General features: G+C 34.3%; 2 protein-coding genes across 2 annotated transcripts; one reads left to right on the forward strand and one right to left on the reverse strand.

The window, feature by feature from the left end:
• Positions 1-128: 128 nt before the first annotated feature.
• On the reverse strand, positions 129-13,629 carry LOC306866392 (glutaminase liver isoform, mitochondrial-like). Its single transcript, XM_079411579.1, has 21 exons — positions 13,443-13,629; positions 12,902-13,002; positions 10,448-10,575; positions 8,595-8,688; positions 7,182-7,311; positions 7,018-7,084; positions 6,033-6,145; positions 5,801-5,930; positions 5,569-5,636; positions 4,779-4,942; positions 4,600-4,658; positions 4,487-4,531; positions 4,344-4,402; positions 4,195-4,261; positions 4,049-4,099; positions 3,798-3,974; positions 3,237-3,368; positions 2,803-2,895; positions 2,430-2,491; positions 1,436-1,576; positions 129-1,339 (listed from the first exon to the last, which is right to left on the reverse strand). The coding sequence occupies exons 1-21, from the start codon at positions 13,487-13,489 to the stop codon at positions 1,243-1,245; spliced, it is 2,025 nt and encodes a 674-aa protein (XP_079267705.1). The 5' UTR covers positions 13,490-13,629; the 3' UTR covers positions 129-1,242.
• Positions 13,630-14,996: 1,367 nt separating this feature from the next.
• Positions 14,997-17,233, forward strand: LOC306866955 (UPF0235 protein C15orf40 homolog). The gene is made up of 4 exons (XM_079412413.1): positions 14,997-15,265; positions 15,490-15,607; positions 15,689-15,816; positions 15,910-17,233. Exons 1-4 carry the CDS (start codon positions 15,110-15,112, stop codon positions 16,000-16,002), a joined length of 495 nt encoding a protein of 164 aa, XP_079268539.1. The 5' UTR covers positions 14,997-15,109; the 3' UTR covers positions 16,003-17,233.
• The last annotated feature ends 224 nt before the right edge of the window (positions 17,234-17,457 follow it).

The raw sequence follows: 17,457 nt of genomic DNA on the forward strand, positions 1-17,457 counted from the left end.
CATAAATAACTAGCCTATAGGAAGTTATCACGTTTTCTACTCCAGGATTTTTTTTTCTCTGGATGTTTTTTGAAAGTCAGTTCCTGTATAGGCACATATGTTAAAGTCTTGAATACAAATTAGCTTCTGTACATGAAAGATAAAGTTTATTGAATACAAAATGAGTGGGGCATGTTGTCACAAAGTATGGGGTAAGTTGTCACAATTGGCATTAAACATCACATAATGGCATTTTCAGCTAAATTTAAGCTGTAAAAATTGTGAAACAAAACGATATTTAAACAGCACAAATAAATGAAAACGGTTTTCATCTAAAAATATTGTAATTATTAAATGTATATCATACACTGTAAAAAAAAAAAAGTTGAGCCAACTTAAAATTTTAAGGCAACCAGCTTCAGCAGATTTTTGAGTTTTCTGAACTTGTTTTAATTTTATACAACAAAAAGTTGAGAATCTCCTACAAAAATAAGTTGAGAGAACTCACAAAACTGCTGAAGCTGGTTGCCTTAAAAAATCTTTTTTTTTTTACAGTGCAAGTCATTAAACATTTTTACATATTTTTCAAAGAAGTCTCTTACGCTCACCAAGGTTGCATTTATTTAATAATAATAAAAAACCAACAGCTGAAACAGCAATATTGTGAAATTTACAGTTTAAAATAAATATTTTCTCTTCAAATATATTTTAAAATGTAATTTATTCCTGTAATGGCAAAGCTGAATTTTAAGCAGCCATCAGCAAGGATGCATTCAATTGTGCAAACGTGACAGTAAAGGCCTTTATAATGTTACAAAAGATTTCTATTTCAATGCTGTTCTTTTCAACATCGATAAAACATGTGACTACTTGCATGACCACTCTGACATTTATGAAAATATCCTTGTCCTGAAAACACAATTCAATTCCATTCAGTTGTTTACCCAACAATAATAATAAAAAAATAAGATAGCATTGGATTTGAGCAGATTCATTCATAATGTTTGAGTGTTGAATCAGTAAACACATGCTGTTGAAGTATTTATTGAGAAAACAAGGTTTCAGTCTCTTTCAGTAATTCTCAGTAAGCAGTGAGTGGTTGTCTGGGACTGTTGCCAGCAGAATACAACCAATGTTTTCCAAGAGAAGTCATTGCTGCTGTTTATAACCTCCTCTTCATTCTAAATATAATCCATATCTACTTGTATCTTGAATGTAAATATCAAATCTAAATTAATACACCAATGAGTTATTAGTATTTGATCATAAACTCTCTTCATAATCAGTGTATTTCTTCAGAAACTGGATGACAGCGTCTTGATTGCATCTTATGGCCTCCTGTAAGGGTGTGCTTCCCCACCTGCGAACATCAACATGGCACATTAGTCCTGTTGGCTGGTATATACTGTAACCTGTGTAGTAATAGTCATGTCATACATGACTTTGATAAAGTCACCTGTCCTTGAGTGTGCAGTTTGCACCTGCGTTCTCCACCAGGAACTTGATGACATCCAGATGGCCCTCAGAGGCTGCGACGTGCAGCGCTGACCGTCCATCATAATCCACAGCATTCACATCTGCTCCTGACAGAAGGTACCTATAAAAGAGGAATTATCTCTGGTTTCACTGTTTTCAGTATAATTCACCATGCAGGTTTAGAGGTCATTTATAGACAGATGGAAAACAAACTTAATTCAAATGCTATGGTGACATTTTGGCAATCAAAATCAATTATATATTGCATAATTGTTTTCTTTTGTAAATTTAAAAATTAAACAAAGGCAGAGCAAGAAATATTACCATAATATCTAAATACTTTACAATTTCAATATAATTCAATATATTATTTAATACCAATTATAATTCTCTCTCTCTATATATATATATGAAGTGACATACTGCCAAGTATGGTGACCCATACTCGGAATTCGTGCTCTGCATTTAACCCATCCAACGTGCAGTGAACACGTGCACACACACAGCAGTGAACACACACACACCGTGAACACACACCCGGAGCAGTGGGCAGCCATTTACGCCGCGGCGCCCGGGGAGCAGTTGGGGGTTCGGTGCCTTGCTCAAGGGCACCTCAGTCGTGGTATTGAGGGTGGAGAGAGCGCTGGACATTCACTCCCCACACCTACAATCCCTGCCGGCCCGAGACTCGAACCCGCAACCTTTGGATTGCGAGTCCGACTCTCTAACCATTAGGCCACGACTTCCCAGAGAAGTATATTCTTATAATATATAAGAATATATATTCTTATATTACTTAAATTAATACGATTTATTTTTAATTATGTTAATACATCATTTTTAATATAATATTTGCATATAATATTTCAAATTGTATTATGTTAATTTATATATATTTTTTTATTTTGGAATATAATATTTTTTCAAATAAAATTATTGTGTCTGAGGTCTATATGTTATTATGGGCATCCTACCTGCGCAGAGATACTATGTCCCCTCTGTAAGCAACCAAAAGTACATTCATAATTTGGTATCCCTGTAATTCAAGAAAGAAATATTTATTTACCTCCATATCTCGAAAGCATCAAGAATTGTATACGCATTTAATATATACATATTAATATATATATATATATATACAATTTATATCAGGCTCCTGTGTGTAGGTTCAGTAAATTCACTTTAATGGCAATTAATAGGTTCTTTTCATTGCCATTAAAGTGAAATAACTGAACAAACACAGGAGCCTTTTAAAAATATGAATATTAGAAGAAAATTTCAGATGCCATTTAGAGGCTTTTGCATCTGAACTCTTCATATATATATATTTAAAAATATTAACCAGACCTCTGACTCCACTTTCCACTGTCTGTAACACAGCACCTGTCTGAATGGAGTCCTAATGTCAAAACCGTGCAGATGGAATGTTGAAATCAGCTCCTTTGACAAAACAGACAATTATTACATAATATAACTTTTTTTTATAGGCAATAGGCTTTAGGTTTGTTAGATTGCTAGCCAGAAGCAGGTGGTACCAGGGGGAGAGGCATTCTTATACTAGAGAGTACATGATTGGACATAAACTTATAATACTGGATAAGTCATTAATCTTTTTGGTCTGACAATGCAAATTTTAAATGTGTATGTATTCTAAAAGTTCATTTTTATCTAAATTAAAGAGTGCACTAGCATTTAGATAATCTAACCTAAGGGACATGGACTAAAAGCCACAAAACTCCAATTTTGATTTCGTACTTAAGTATACTGATCCATTTCCATACCTCACAGAAATGGACACCCCTCCATGAATTTCCATTGCAGTCCAGTCCAGGAGACCAGCACATGAGTCCCAGAACTCCAGGAACCACGATCAGCACGACACCAGACTGACTGGACTTAGCAGGAACAGATGTCTGCATTGTAGAATGATATTGAAAACAATTATATTATCCAGCCTAAATTATTCTGCTTTAAATCCTCGTGCACATTTAAAATGGGTACATCTGCATTATTATCCAGGAATTAAAGAGACAATAAAGGATTCTGGACTGTGTCCATTAGAGGGCAGTAGGGGAATACATAATTCTTTCAGACATTGTTAATTCATGGACACATCCACTGCTATTCATTACTGACGATTGTTACCATTATTGCGAATTAACTTTGCTATTTTAATTAGTTACATGAAAGCAGGAGCAAATTTAATTGCTTCAAAAATCCTGTTAGAGATGTGGGAGGGAATTTAAACTGAAGATCTGCGGAACTTAAACACAACTGATGTCAAACCTGCAATATATCACACAAATATTATTCATTATTTACCAGCTTAGTCACAAACTCACCTTGAAATGAAACATTCTGGAATAATCATTCATTCCAGCCACCTGCATCACGGAAAGCGTGCTGCGGACGGCGTGGGGTGACATCACTTGGTCACCAGACAGGGGGCACAGTCCCCCGTTAGCTAGGGTCGCAGCCAGTGCAGCGCCAGACTCGCAGGTGACTTCTGTCGATAAACACTGAGACGTATGCAAAATGAAAATTCAATCATGCATTCTTTCTTATCAACAATATAACACATAAAGCTGAATACCTGTAACAGTAAATCCAGTGTAGAATTGATTCCCACACCTTCTGGAAAGCACTGGAATGATTTAGTTATCAAAAACAGATAAGTTTAAAAGACCCTTTGTGATGTGGAAACAAAATTGATCTTTTAGGGAATTATCCTGGACTTACTTTCTTCTCTTGTAAGTAAAATGAAAGCGCATGGAGATGGATGATGTCTTTTCGCAGGTTTTGATAACTGCAACGGCAGTGACGACAGTTACAATTAACACTAACAAATAAACACTGAATAGCACAGAATTAATTTCTCATGAAAATACCTGGTGCAGTTTAGGTTTGCATGCTCCTTGTTGCACAGTCTTCTGATGATATTCAAAACCTGTGTGAGAATGGTTTGCTTTAAGATTATTTCTATGCCTTATTTTTCTTTAAATGTAGCTGGTTATGTAAAATTTAAGCTTACAGACTCATACTTTTCTTCCTCATCAGTGACTGGTCTAGTTGCCAGCTGTTTTAGGACAAAAACAGTCAATAAAAGTGCATTTTTGTTCATTTTTAAACAAGCAACATTGTTACCTGTAATAAAGAAGTGCATATAATGGCCCCTGTCTCAACCAGCGGACTATGAGGCACACCTGCAAACAAGTTTGCTGTTTTTAAGCATTGCTAAGCCAAAAATCTCTGGCTGTTCTTGAGTGCAAAACTGAACATAAATCAAAGAAATGGAACATGTGGAATGAACTGACTGAACTTACCTTGCTTGGTCAGGGTAAATGGAGACTCGTATTTGGAATATTCCTCCATCCCTACAAATCTGTGCACATAGTCGGATCCTTGCTGGTCCACCGCTAGACCGTATATGAGAGGCCAAGAAATCTCTCCCAGAATGCAAGGTTCAGCCCAGTCTCCTAAGGAAAGTCTAAAGTCCAAAAAACAACAGCATCTCATTAAAATTCAACAGGCAAACTGAATTGATAATTTGGAAATAATATTAAATTTGAGTATTAAAAAAAAAGAAAGAATTACAGTTGTAATTGTAGCACCTTTTTAAAATTGTGTATATAATATAATATAATGTTATTAATATAATAACAATCAATTGTAGCTTAACATTCACTTTTAATTATAGCTTTAAGACAAATTCAACCAAATTAAGATCTCAATTACAGTAAAAACAGAAATATTGTGAAATATTATTACAATTTTAAAAGAACTATTTAGCATTTAAAAATGTCATTTATTCCTGTGATGGCAAAACTGAATTATCATTCTAATATGCTGCTTTAGTGCTCAAAAAACATTTCTTAAAATTAAGAGGAAATAAGACAAATATATATACATTTTTCTTCTATTTTTATTGTTATATTTTCCTTATATATATTTTTGCTTAACATATATCGTCATGTTTTTACTAAAAAAGAGATTTGAGATTAAACAATAATTGCCAGACACCCTGCAGTGCCACTGTGGACCCCCTAAGGGATGCAAAGACCCCCTGTTGAAGACCTCTTATCAAATCAATTGAATTGGACTGTTGTGTGGTACCTCTGTCCATCCACGGTACACACTGAAATGCCCCATTTTGTGGCGCTCTCTCTTACATCTTCTTTCTTCTGTTCAGAAATGCACAGGATATGAGTCACATTGTGATATTTTTCATGAAACAATCAATTAGAAAATAACCTGTTCTACTTTAAGGCTTCTTTGCACGTCTTTTTCACTAGACTGTTATATAAAAAGAACAACAACAACAGCAGCGGAAACGGATTTGACGTGCCTTCACAGAGGAGAGTTGTTTGCATTTAAGAAACAGCTTTTGTGTTTCCTCTGTGAATGTAGAGAAATCTGGAATGACAAATCTTCCCTGCAATGCCTTTAGGATGAAAGACACAAAGCCAGTCACGCACCTGCAAGATGTTCACAAATTAAGCATATTAGAAGCATAATAGATTAGGGGTGCTTAGAATTTATTTTTAAATTCGACTTTTGGTATCAAGATTCTGTCTGGCCTGTGAAAAGTGCTCCTGTCAACAGTTCCATCTGCTTCCTGTAATTTCCGCATCAGGCTGTAGCAGTCTTTAATCCGTGGGTCTGTTCGGATGATTCCTGAGCTCCACAGGGCCTGCCAAAATACAGACAGATATGACATCCTGCACTATTGAATATTAGCCAATATTAAAGCAGTAGTTCACCCAAAAATGAAAAATTGCTGAAAATGTACTCACCCTCAGGCCAATCATCAAGATGTAGATGATTTTGTTTCTTCACCAAAACATATTTAGAGAAATTTAGTATTACATCACTTCTGTAGTGAATGGGTGCCGTCAGAATGAAAGTCCAAACATCTGATAAAGACTTCATAATAATCCACAAGTATTCCACATGACTCCACAGTCCATCAATTAACGTCTTGTGAAGCGAAAAGCTGAATGTTTATAATAAACATCAAGACAATCAAGACATTTTGCTTCCGGCTAAAATACTATCTATCCATAATATTGCTTTCTCCAGTGAAAAAGTAATCTCGTTTGGATCAGGAGAGAAATATGCACAGATCAATCACCATTTACAAGGAAAAATAGTCCAAAACAGTTCTAAACAAATGTCATTTTTGATGTGAGAGGTCAACAGAGGCACTTTTAAAGCTGGAGGAAGTGTTGTTATGGATTATGGACTCATATTTTGGCCGAGAGCAGTTTAAAGTTAAAACACCTCTCAGATGGACACACAGCTTGTCACTTCACAAGACGTTAACTGATGTACTGGAGTCATGTGGATTATTGTGATGTTTTTATCAGCTGTTTGGAATCTCATTCTGACGGCACCCATCCACTGCAATCCATTGGTGAGCAAGTGATGTAATGCTACATTTCTCCAAATCTGTTCCGATGAAGAAACAAACTCATCTACATCTCAGATGGCCTGAGGGTGAGTAAATGTTTGGCAAATTTGAATTTTCAGGTGAATTATTTCTTTAAGGATGCTTTCTAGTACCTCAAAAAACTGATTGCAGTTGACTCTTCCCCCAGAGGCAAAACTATCAAAGAGCACATCAGCAGCCCTTTTAAAAAAAACAATGTGTAGTGTATGTCAGTATGCATAGCTGGTAGCTCTTGAAGCAAGTTAAGCGAATGCTGCCTTGTGCATTTGAGACTCACACTTTTTTCTTAAAATGACCTTGATTCGTCTCTGGTCGGCCCAAGTGTTGCCATGCTTGGCTGGCATGAAGTTTGTCTTGCTCTGGTACTGTCTGTTTTGTGCCTCCATTGCTTATAAAAGATGGCATGCCTAGGGGAAAGAATAGGAATTTCATTAGAGCAGAAAATGAAAACTAGACTAGCATTTCCTGAAGTGAAAAAAAAAAAGTTCTTAGAAAGTTTTTACTAGACAACTAAATTTTATACACTACCATTCAAATGTCTGGAGTCTGTTTTTGAAAGAAGTCTCTTATTCTCACATGTGTTTATGCGATTATGTGATCAGTAAAACAGTAATATTGTGAAATGTTATTACAATTTAAAATAACTGTTTTATTTTTTTATATTTTTAAAATGTAATTTATTCCTGTGATGCAAAGCTGAATTTTCAACATCATTACTCCAGTCTTCAGTGTCACATGATCCTTCAGAAATCATTTTAATATGTTAACTTTGTGCTCAAGAAACATTATTATTATCAGTGTTGAGAACTGCTTAATATTTTTGTGGAAGCCATGATAGATTTCTTTTTAATATCCTTTGATAAAAAGAGAGTCCACAGAACAGCATCTGTTTGAAATAGAAATAGTTTGTAATAAAGTAAACATCTTTACTGTCACTTTTGACCAAGTGAATGCTTTCTTGCTGAGCAAAATTGTTTTAATTTCTGTAAAAAATGCACTGACCCCAAAATTTGAACAGTAGTGTACATAAAAGATTCTATTAAAAAAGTAGGGATTAAATTATATAATATATGATTATATAATAAATATCATTTAATATTTTATAAATGTATATTTTATATATGTCTTTATAATATTTAAGTAGATATGCTCATGTAATATAATGGCATATGTGATATATAATTTAAGGTACATTGACATATTTTCATGATTAAGAGCTACACACACAAAATCAACACATACACACTGTACAGTGTTAAGGTAGCAATTAAATGCTTAAATATATGTAAGGCAGACAAGATCAATCACAATTTATTATGCAGATGTATAAAAGTAGATCGATCACAATACTTTGCTGTAGAATCCCACATAGTATTCCAAAGTCAATTAAAAAGTGAATGAGAGATTTTCAGAGAGAAAAACGAAGCTGAAATTATCTGCAAATAACATTTGAATAGAGTTCATACACCAAGCCCAATTATTTGCAGACAGTTAGTACTTAAGGTTAGAGGTGTAGAACAAACATCAACCAGAATGTTTGAGGAATATTAATATAGGCCTGCTGCCTTGCGAGAGCCGTAATAATGCGAACAAAAGGAAGCAAGAATACAAAGCTACATAAAAAGAATTAACAGGAGGTACAAACATGTGCACATATAAGTGCACATATAGTTTTATTTTGCTCTTTTACCTGTAGAGCCTGGAGAGATGTAATTGACTGGCCTCTGGGATGGAAAGGTATTTCTTGGCACAGGTTGTGGAATGTTCCCTGCTGCTTTTGTTTCCTAGTAACATTAAAAACATGTATTGAGAGCTTGGCTGTGCAAAATGAACTATATATAGACTATTACATTTTAATTATATATATCATCGAGCAAACAGTCTGCGCATTATTTTTCGAGAGAACTAGCTTTTATGCAGACTTAGACATAATGATGCATTCTATGCCTGAATTAGCTTATCTAAGTGTTTTACACCTTTTGAAGCCTGATGAAATACAACATACAACATAATGCTGGTGCCAGACACGTCTTTGAAGCTAATTGCAGGTGTTTAGGGCTGCGGGGAAACATATTGAGACATATTACTCTCTCATGTCAGCATGTGAGCTAACAAATGTTAGCCTCCAGCAGTAACAACGTCTGCAAGGCTGGAATTTTATTACAGGTGAAGCACATGCTAACTTATTGACTTTGTACAGACATGCTACACTAAGCAGCAGAGACAATGTCTTTAATGTCCAATGTCTTTAATGTATTCAGGGTTTTATTTATTTTAAAGCAGAACAGCAGGGTAATGGAACTGAATGGGGCCGATTTGTAACCCTTTTGTATTTGGGTGTACTTCAAACCTTAAGAGTGTATATATTTTTTAAATATTTTCTTGCATATAATATGATATTAATGAAATAAAAGGCCACTTGCGCCTTCATGAATAGTGCACTTTGTAATAATATCAAATTAAACGTTTTTATTAAAGTACATTTTAAATCATATTTCAATAATTTTGGTTATGCTTTGAAGCACACTTATTTTGATTGACTAACATAATAATGCATATGTAAAGTACTCAATTATAATTTTAACTGTAGAGTGTTATTTGATTCTAAACTGCAACTCCATCATTACAAATGTGTAATTACAAATTTATTTTAATACACGACATGGGGGGGAGTCGTGGCCTAATGGTTAGAGAGTCGGACTCGTAATCGCAAGGTTGCGGGTTCGAGTCCCCGGCCGGCAGGGATTGTAGGTGGGGGGAGTGAATGTACAGCGCTCTCTTCACCCTCAATACCACGACTGAGGTGCCCTTGAGCAAGGCACCGAACCCCCAACTGCTCCCCGGGCGCTGCAGCATGGCTGCCCACTGCTCCGGGTGTGTGTGTGTGTGTGTGTGTGTGCATTTGTTCACTACTCACTGCTGTGTGTGTGCACTTGGATGGGTTAAACGCAGAGCACCAATTTCGAGTATGGGTCACCATACTTGACAATACGTCACGACTTTACTTTTTTTTACTTTACTTTACATACATTTTTCTATAGAAATAACATTAGTTTACCATAAATGCTTCTCAATTAACCATATTTCAAACACATAGTGAAATTACTTATAAAGATGTATTTATATCCTACTTCAGTGGGTAAAAAAGCACCTAATTCAGCTAACTAACTAAAAGTTCAAATGAATTAAAAGTATAGTGTGTTTATAAAAAATGCTTTAAAAACCTTGGCCAAAAATTACACCGTAAGTGTCTCACTGTCTTTTTTAAAGAAAATTAGAAAAAAGAGATGAGTCACATTATTTTTTGTGGTAATAAACAGTTTACCATTGAACTTGTATTGAACCTGGAATAATCTTTTAAATCACAACATCTCTTTTGCAAATGTCAGCTGAATGGTCGAGTCTCATTTTAGACACATTAGCACAGGGGTATTGAAATGACCCTCACCTCAGTCTTTTTAATAATACTGGTAATAGTTTTACGCCTCCAGGTTTGTTTTATATTTTATGCGTGGGTGTGGTTATGCAGGACTCAGCATGTACCTTAGACGCAGTAAACTTCACAGGGTCTGCGTTCCTGTTAGTGAGGGCATCTGTCATCTCTCCATTCTCTGAATGAGTGGGGGGTATAGAATAAAACCCAGGATGAGAAAAATCCTCCTTTGCTGAATCTTGGGAGAGGTTTAAAGATTAAGATTAGTGCTTATTTGTGAGTGCAAGATTTAAAAAGGATTTTCGAAGGTCCAAAACCTCAGCAAATCCCACACAATAACATTTTCTGAAAGCTAAAACATATGAAACCATGCTGCTGTGGACAGGGGGACGGAATGTAATCTCTCTATTTTTACTCTTCATCTTCCATCCAAAAGAACAATAAATCTTAAAGGCATACAGTAGTTAACCAAAATGAAAATCATGTAATCCCAAACCTGTATGACTTTTATTCCACAGGACAAACACAAAAAAGATATTTAGAAAATGTCTCTTTAATACAGTGAAAGTCCATGGCGTCCAGTGTTGTTTTGGACCCAATTCAGTTTCATCGTATGGACAAAAACAGCTTATTTTGTGTTCCATAGAAGAAAAATTCATACATGTTTGGAACTACACAAGGGTGAATTATTTTCATTTTTAGTTGAACATCCTCATCTCAGGAAGTTGATTTTGTGCCCAGATATGGTGGTACATGCCAGACGAAGTTATGCAGCCTGCATTTCTATCCCTTGGGGTGAAACTTGAAAGAAAGTTAATTATGTTTCTTTTAAAGAAAACCCACATAACATAAATATGGTTTACAATACAATGTGAATGTGGTTTATAACAGTCTAAGCAGTTTTACTCTATGCCACAAGTCTTTGGGTTGCTCACTTGGGGAATAGTTCTCCCAAAAAAGACAATTTGCTGAAAATGTACTCATCCACAAGACATCCAAGATATATTTGAGTTTTTCTTCATGTGAACAGATTTGGAGAAATTTAGAATTACATCACTTGCTCACCAATGGATCCTCTGCAGTGGATGGGTGCCGTCAGAATGAGAGTCCAAACAGATGATAAAAACATCACAATAATCCACAATTAATCCACACATCTCCAGTACATCAATTAACATCCCATCAATGAATATGTGTGTGTGTGTGTGTGTGTGAAAATCTGGAATCTGAGGGTGCAAAAAATCTAAATATTGAATCACTTTTTAAGTTGTCCAAATGCATGCATATTACTAATCAAAAATTAAGTTTTGATATATTTACGGTAGGAAATTTACAAAATATCTTCACTTAATACCCTAATGTTTTTTGGCATTAAAGAAAAATCGAAAATTTTGACTCATATAATGTATTGGTGGCTATTGCTATAAATATACCTGTGCGACTTATGACTGGTTCTGTGGTCCAGAGTCATATATAAATACATTATTATGGATTATGGACTCATTTTGGCCAGAAGAGATGATTAAAAGTTAAAGCGCCTTTATGAATTTGTTTATTACAAACACAACTTTTCACTTTAATTGATGTACTGGAGTTGTGTGGATTATTGTGGTTTTTATAAGATGTTTATAAACTGTCTGATGGCACCCATTCACTGTAGATGATCCATTGGTGAGCAAGTGAATGCTACATTTCTCCAAATCTGTTCCCATAAAGAAACAAACTCATTTACATCTTGGATGGGCTGAGGGTGAGTACATTTTCAGCAAATTTTCTTATTTGAGTAAACTATGCTTTTAAACTGCTGCTGCAATCGTCATTTGTAAACTAAAATACATATCTAACTAATTTCAAAATAAATCTCTATATTTGTACATTTGTAAAAAAAAAAAATTCAAATGTTTGCAAAATGGTTGTATCAAATTTACATTTATGTCAGTGAAAGAGGAAGCTATAACAAAAATTCTAAAGCTTTATATAGCATTACATGTGTTTTTCAGCCACACTAAAACCAATATATGCCACATCACTCCTCCCCAGAACACACCCACTGCCTTTGCACATTTTTATGGCCCAGATGTTGACCACAGGCATGCTTAAATGAGAGCGTCTACAGAACTGTCCCATTCATTGGGCTTAGTTTACACAGCACTCTCATACTGATCTTGGGAGTTTTCCTATAAATCTGATGGGAATTTGTGATTTGAGCGGTGACCCACACTGTAAAAAAAAAAAAAAAAAGTTGAGCCAACTTAAAATTTTAAGGCAACAAACTTCAGCAGATTTTTGAGTTCTCAACTTGTTGTTTTAAGTTTATAAAACAAAAAGTTGAGAATCTCCTACAAAAATAAATTGAGAGAACTCAAAAATCTGCAAAAAGCTGGTTGCTTAAAAATGTGAAGTTGGCTAAACTTTTCTTTTTTTTTTTTTACAGTGCATGATCAATGATCAGAATACACTTTCCCACAGCTAATGTGACACTCACAGATGGGGTCACTGTCAGTGGAAACACCGAGTTCACAGCCACACATCTACGACACTCTTGCAGTGTTTTGTTTTTGTACCTCTTGTGTCATCCTCCTTATTTGGCTCCAGCAGTTTATTACCGTCTAGACCTCCATAGCGCTTTCTCCATTTACGTCTGAGAGACGGTGTTCTCTGAAAACTAGAAAAACTTTTTTTTTTTTTGAGAAAGCATGTATACGTTTCATTTCAAATATGCATTAACAAGAGAAAGAAGTGCAAGGTTTTTTGACAGCTTGCCTTTTGCCATAATAGACACCAGTAAACTATATTAAAATATAATTCTCAGAGGATTTTGTGTATCCACTGAAATGAGACCTTGGGATCAAAGCAAGTGTGTCTGTGTAAAGACAAGTCTAATCATGAAAAGCAGTTCAACTGTGAGAAACATCTGTGTGAGTTCTGACACGGCTATCAATTGTTAGCTCAACTCAAAGCTGTGCCCAAGTGCTTGATGATTCTGCATTTTGTTTTAGTTTAATTAGTTAAAGAGAGCACTGTGCAGGGCTAAACTATCAGACAAGACTGATTCAAGGTTCAGACTTTATGTATTTAAAACTGGAGAGTTAATACGGTTCTTACCACAGATAGGGATTTTCCTCTGCTTCTTGGCTTAAGCTGTTCTCCATGATGAAACTTCCCTTTATACTTTGGTAGTCAAAGGCGTTTTAACAAATCCAAATGGTGTGCTTGTCTAGCATCTGGAGATAAAAAAAAAATCTTTTTTTGGCAGCTGTGCACACAGTGAGACAAAGTGTTTGAGCCGGTCTCAGTGTGAACAACCAGTTTTTAGCTAGTTGAAAATAGGAGGAACTTAACTGCATCTTGGAGGAGGGATCTCTATTCTGGAAAGGAATACCTTGTAAATAAAAGGAAAACCATATAGGCAAGAAAATACTAGTACTACTAGAGAACTACTGCTACTACTGGTGTTAATAATAATAATATTAATAATAATGACGATAATAATAATACAATCACTATAGCTAATAATAATCATATTTAAAAATATCTTTAAAACAATTATTTTAGTAAATAATAACAATTTAATTTGCAATGCAACTAAAATTACTAATACTTTTCTTCTTTTTCTTATTAGGCTACTACTACTACAGTTACAAAAATATCAATACAATTAAATTCACCCACATTAATTATTATTAATGTGGTATTATTATTATTATTATTAAATGGTATAATACAACTAAAATCACTACTACTAAGTTATTTATTTATTTATTCATTCATTCATTCATTCATGTGTTTTTTTAATAATAATTGTATATATTACATGTAGTACAGCATATTATTTATAATATTATGCATTGTAGTATATAATAATTATTATAACTAATTATTATTACAACAACTAAAAGTACAACTAAAATCACCACCAGCATTACTAGTTCTTTATTTATTTTTTATAATATTAATAATTTAAATGCATATATTTATATATACACATTAAACTAATAATTTACTTAAAATCCTAACTAAAATCCTACTAATAATAATTTTTATTTATTTAATTATATTGTTATAATAATTCTTATAATACGACTAATAACAATGGTTTATTTTTATTATTAGGTCACTTAAGTTAGTATTTAACCCTTGTGCAACCTTATGGACATTTTTGTCCATTTTAGCTTTTTTTTAATATATATATAATTTTGCCTGTGTTAATGCTAACTGCATAAATTTTGGCTCAGGTGTGTATTTTTATTGGAATTTTAATATTCCACCCTCATATCCCTTAATAAATCTATTTTACACTAGGTACAAAAAAGTGAACCACTCAACACCTTTTGGACAAAAATGTCCCCATTGAAACCCATTAAAACTACTATTTTTAATCGCAGTGCCGTTTAACTGTAAAATGATGCAATTTTTGTTAATAGGCTTTCATTCTGTTGGCAAGGTTTCAAAATTAAATTTTTTACAATTTCTTTTACAATTTTTTACCAGATGGGATCTATAAAGCCACAACTTGTTCAGACACACTCTCTCTGTTTAAATCTAGATTAAAGACACATCTCTTTAGCCAAGCATTGAAAAAAAAATCTACATTAGCCTTATTCAAACGTATTTTCCCCACGCGGTTTCTGTTCTGCGCATTCAGCACGCATATTTGACGCTCTTAACGTATTTACATTTGTTGTCATGCGCGTGTCCGGTGTAAACTGTTGTCACAAGTAACTCATGCTGCTCACAAAAGATACTTGAATAATGCATATGTCTTCTAGCTAATGCATTCCCAAATTCACAGTTTTGTACGATTATCTTTATTTCCACTCGTGCGTCCCTCAGCATTGTGCAGTCGGTCGCGGAAAATCCCACTTTACAGCTCCGTCTCTAATAGTGTTCACTCACAATACAACAATATGCCTAAAAAGGACAAGACGGTAGGGCTCATTACATATTACAATGAATGAATGTTTTATTAATATTGATATTTATTCATGTATGTAGCCTATATGAATCCTAATCTGTTCAATAATGATAGCAGTAAGCCATAGCACCTAAATATGGGTCAAGTGTTAGCTTTAATTCTGGTAACGTTACACTGATGTTCTGAGGGTCATTTAATGGCATTAACCTGTAACAAGGTAAAACTCCATTCTCTTAGAGCAAAGGCAACCCAAAACCACCCGAGACACCGCCCGGTCCGGTTACTAAAGTTAAGGACGGGACAATTGCAATAGCAATCCATGCTAAACCTGGGGCCAAACAAAACGCAATCACTGGTTGAGTATTATAAATATATGAAGAAACAAACTTGGCTTTTATCTATGAGTCCGTGCACCATAAGCGCTGTTTTGTGACAGATGTGTCTGAGGAGGCGGTGGGGGTCGCCATTGCTGCACCGCCGACAGACGGAGAGGCCAACGCCGAGCTGCTGCGATACTTATCCAAAGTCCTGGAGCTGAGGAAGAGTGAAGTATCGTTAGATAAGGTCAGCAGCCATAAACGCCAGCTATGATGTATTTAAATGTTTTCTGCCCACTATAATGATATAATAAATAATATGGTTTCAATTGCTTCATAGGGCTCCAAATCCAGAGAAAAGGTTATCAGGGTGACTGCAGCTGTCAGCCAGGAAGAAATCTTGAAGAAACTGAGGACAGAAGCTAGTGGTTGATACTGAAGTGGATTGTTTGTTTTAAGTCACATGTTCCAGGTTAAAAAGGCGGAAAAAAATCAACCATTCAATTCAAATTAATCAATCTACATGTCACAGTTTGCATCTTACCATGCAATATTATATTTAGATTTTGTCAAATAAAAAGCCATTTTTATTTTTATGTATTACCAGTTTTTAATTATTTTGTGAGGGGGATGTTGAATGCAGTTCAAACATTTTTGTAAGGATGAGGAAATTCTGATCTTTTAAATGTATAACAATATGGCTCAAGGATTTTTTTCCATTAGTTCAGATTTTACATGCCTTGCCAACATTGCCCATGCACCATTTTATTCACATTTTATTTTTGACTACATACAAGAATTGTCAATACATACATATTTTAAATGTTTATTGTTTAAAGTTATCATATATTTATTTATTTGTGAAGGCACTGAAGTTCAAGATAATCATTTTTTTAAAGAAGTGCCTAAGATTCAGTGACAAATGTGTTCATTAGGAGAACCTAAGTATGGTTATCAGACATTCTCTATTTAGCTAAGAACCTATCAATGAATATTAAAGATTTTTAGTCTCAATATCAGCATTTGTATTCAGTTTAAAATCTTGGTATCACTGGGACATCAAGAATGTATCCCTAGTCATTTTTGAACCATGAATTATTTATATCACACAAAAGCATTTTACAATCACACATGCATATTAGTGCAAATCAGACTCTTTGTGCATTTATATTAGCTGTGATTTTCACTCCATGCATGAAAAGCAAGCAAAGAAAGTATTTAAAGGTAATTGTAAAATTAGAAAGGGTTAGAAATGAAACTTCTTTTGTTTTTGATTATTTACTTAAGTACATTACAAAGTAAAGATGCAAATACTATTTTTTTTCTTTTCCTTAAGTGACATTTTGAGGCACCCCTGCCATTAGGAGAGGAAAAGCCACGAGGACTGACACGTGTTTGCATTTAATCACGCAGCCGTAGCTCTGCATCCTCCTACATTCATTATTCTTGCAATATAACCTTTCCATAAATGGAAACCTCTGGTTATTTGCCTGTTTCCAGAGCTCATTCTGTAATAAACTGATATTGCATAGGCCTTATGAAATGAAAACAAATTATTTTCATCTAAAAATGTATCGACTTGTTGAATTAAAAATTAGTTGTCAGAGAAATTCCAATTTTACAATACCTTAAACAATAAAACAACATGAAAAAGGTCTTATTTTAAAATGAATTTGGAACTTTTGTGAATTACCAGAGAGGGTTACTGAGACCTGAATGATCAAATTCTCCTCATCAGCTACTATCCATATACATATTAATATATATTATATAATCTTATTAACTGGTTGAACTCCACAGGTTGTTTCGATTTAGATTTTTAGATTTACTCCTACAAGTGACTCAAGGATTTTTTCTTGTACAACTATAAGCTTGATTAAACCAATTT

The sequence above is a fragment of the Barbus barbus genome (assembly GCF_936440315.1).
Source record: "Barbus barbus genome assembly, chromosome: 48".
Classification (NCBI taxonomy): Eukaryota; Metazoa; Chordata; class Actinopteri; order Cypriniformes; family Cyprinidae; genus Barbus; species Barbus barbus.

What these genes read in the sequence shown, in the direction of transcription:
- LOC306866392 (XM_079411579.1), bottom strand. Translation starts at nt 13,489, where the DNA reads ATGGAGAACAGCTTAAGCCAAGAAGCAGAGGAAAATCCCTATCTGTG. An exon ending in AACAACTCTCCTCTGTGAAG is followed by an intron (nt 5,637 to 5,800) that starts GCACGTCAAATC and finishes ATTTCTGAACAG; the next exon opens with AAGAAAGAAGATGTAAGAGA. An exon ending in TTTACTTACAAGAGAAGAAA is followed by an intron (nt 4,100 to 4,194) that starts GTAAGTCCAGGA and finishes AAATCATTCCAG; the next exon opens with TGCTTTCCAGAAGGTGTGGG.
- LOC306866955 (XM_079412413.1), top strand. Translation starts at nt 15,110, where the DNA reads ATGCATTCCCAAATTCACAGTTTTGTACGATTATCTTTATTTCCACTC. An exon ending in CAAACAAAACGCAATCACTG is followed by an intron (nt 15,608 to 15,688) that starts GTTGAGTATTAT and finishes GTTTTGTGACAG; the next exon opens with ATGTGTCTGAGGAGGCGGTG. An exon ending in GTGAAGTATCGTTAGATAAG is followed by an intron (nt 15,817 to 15,909) that starts GTCAGCAGCCAT and finishes ATTGCTTCATAG; the next exon opens with GGCTCCAAATCCAGAGAAAA.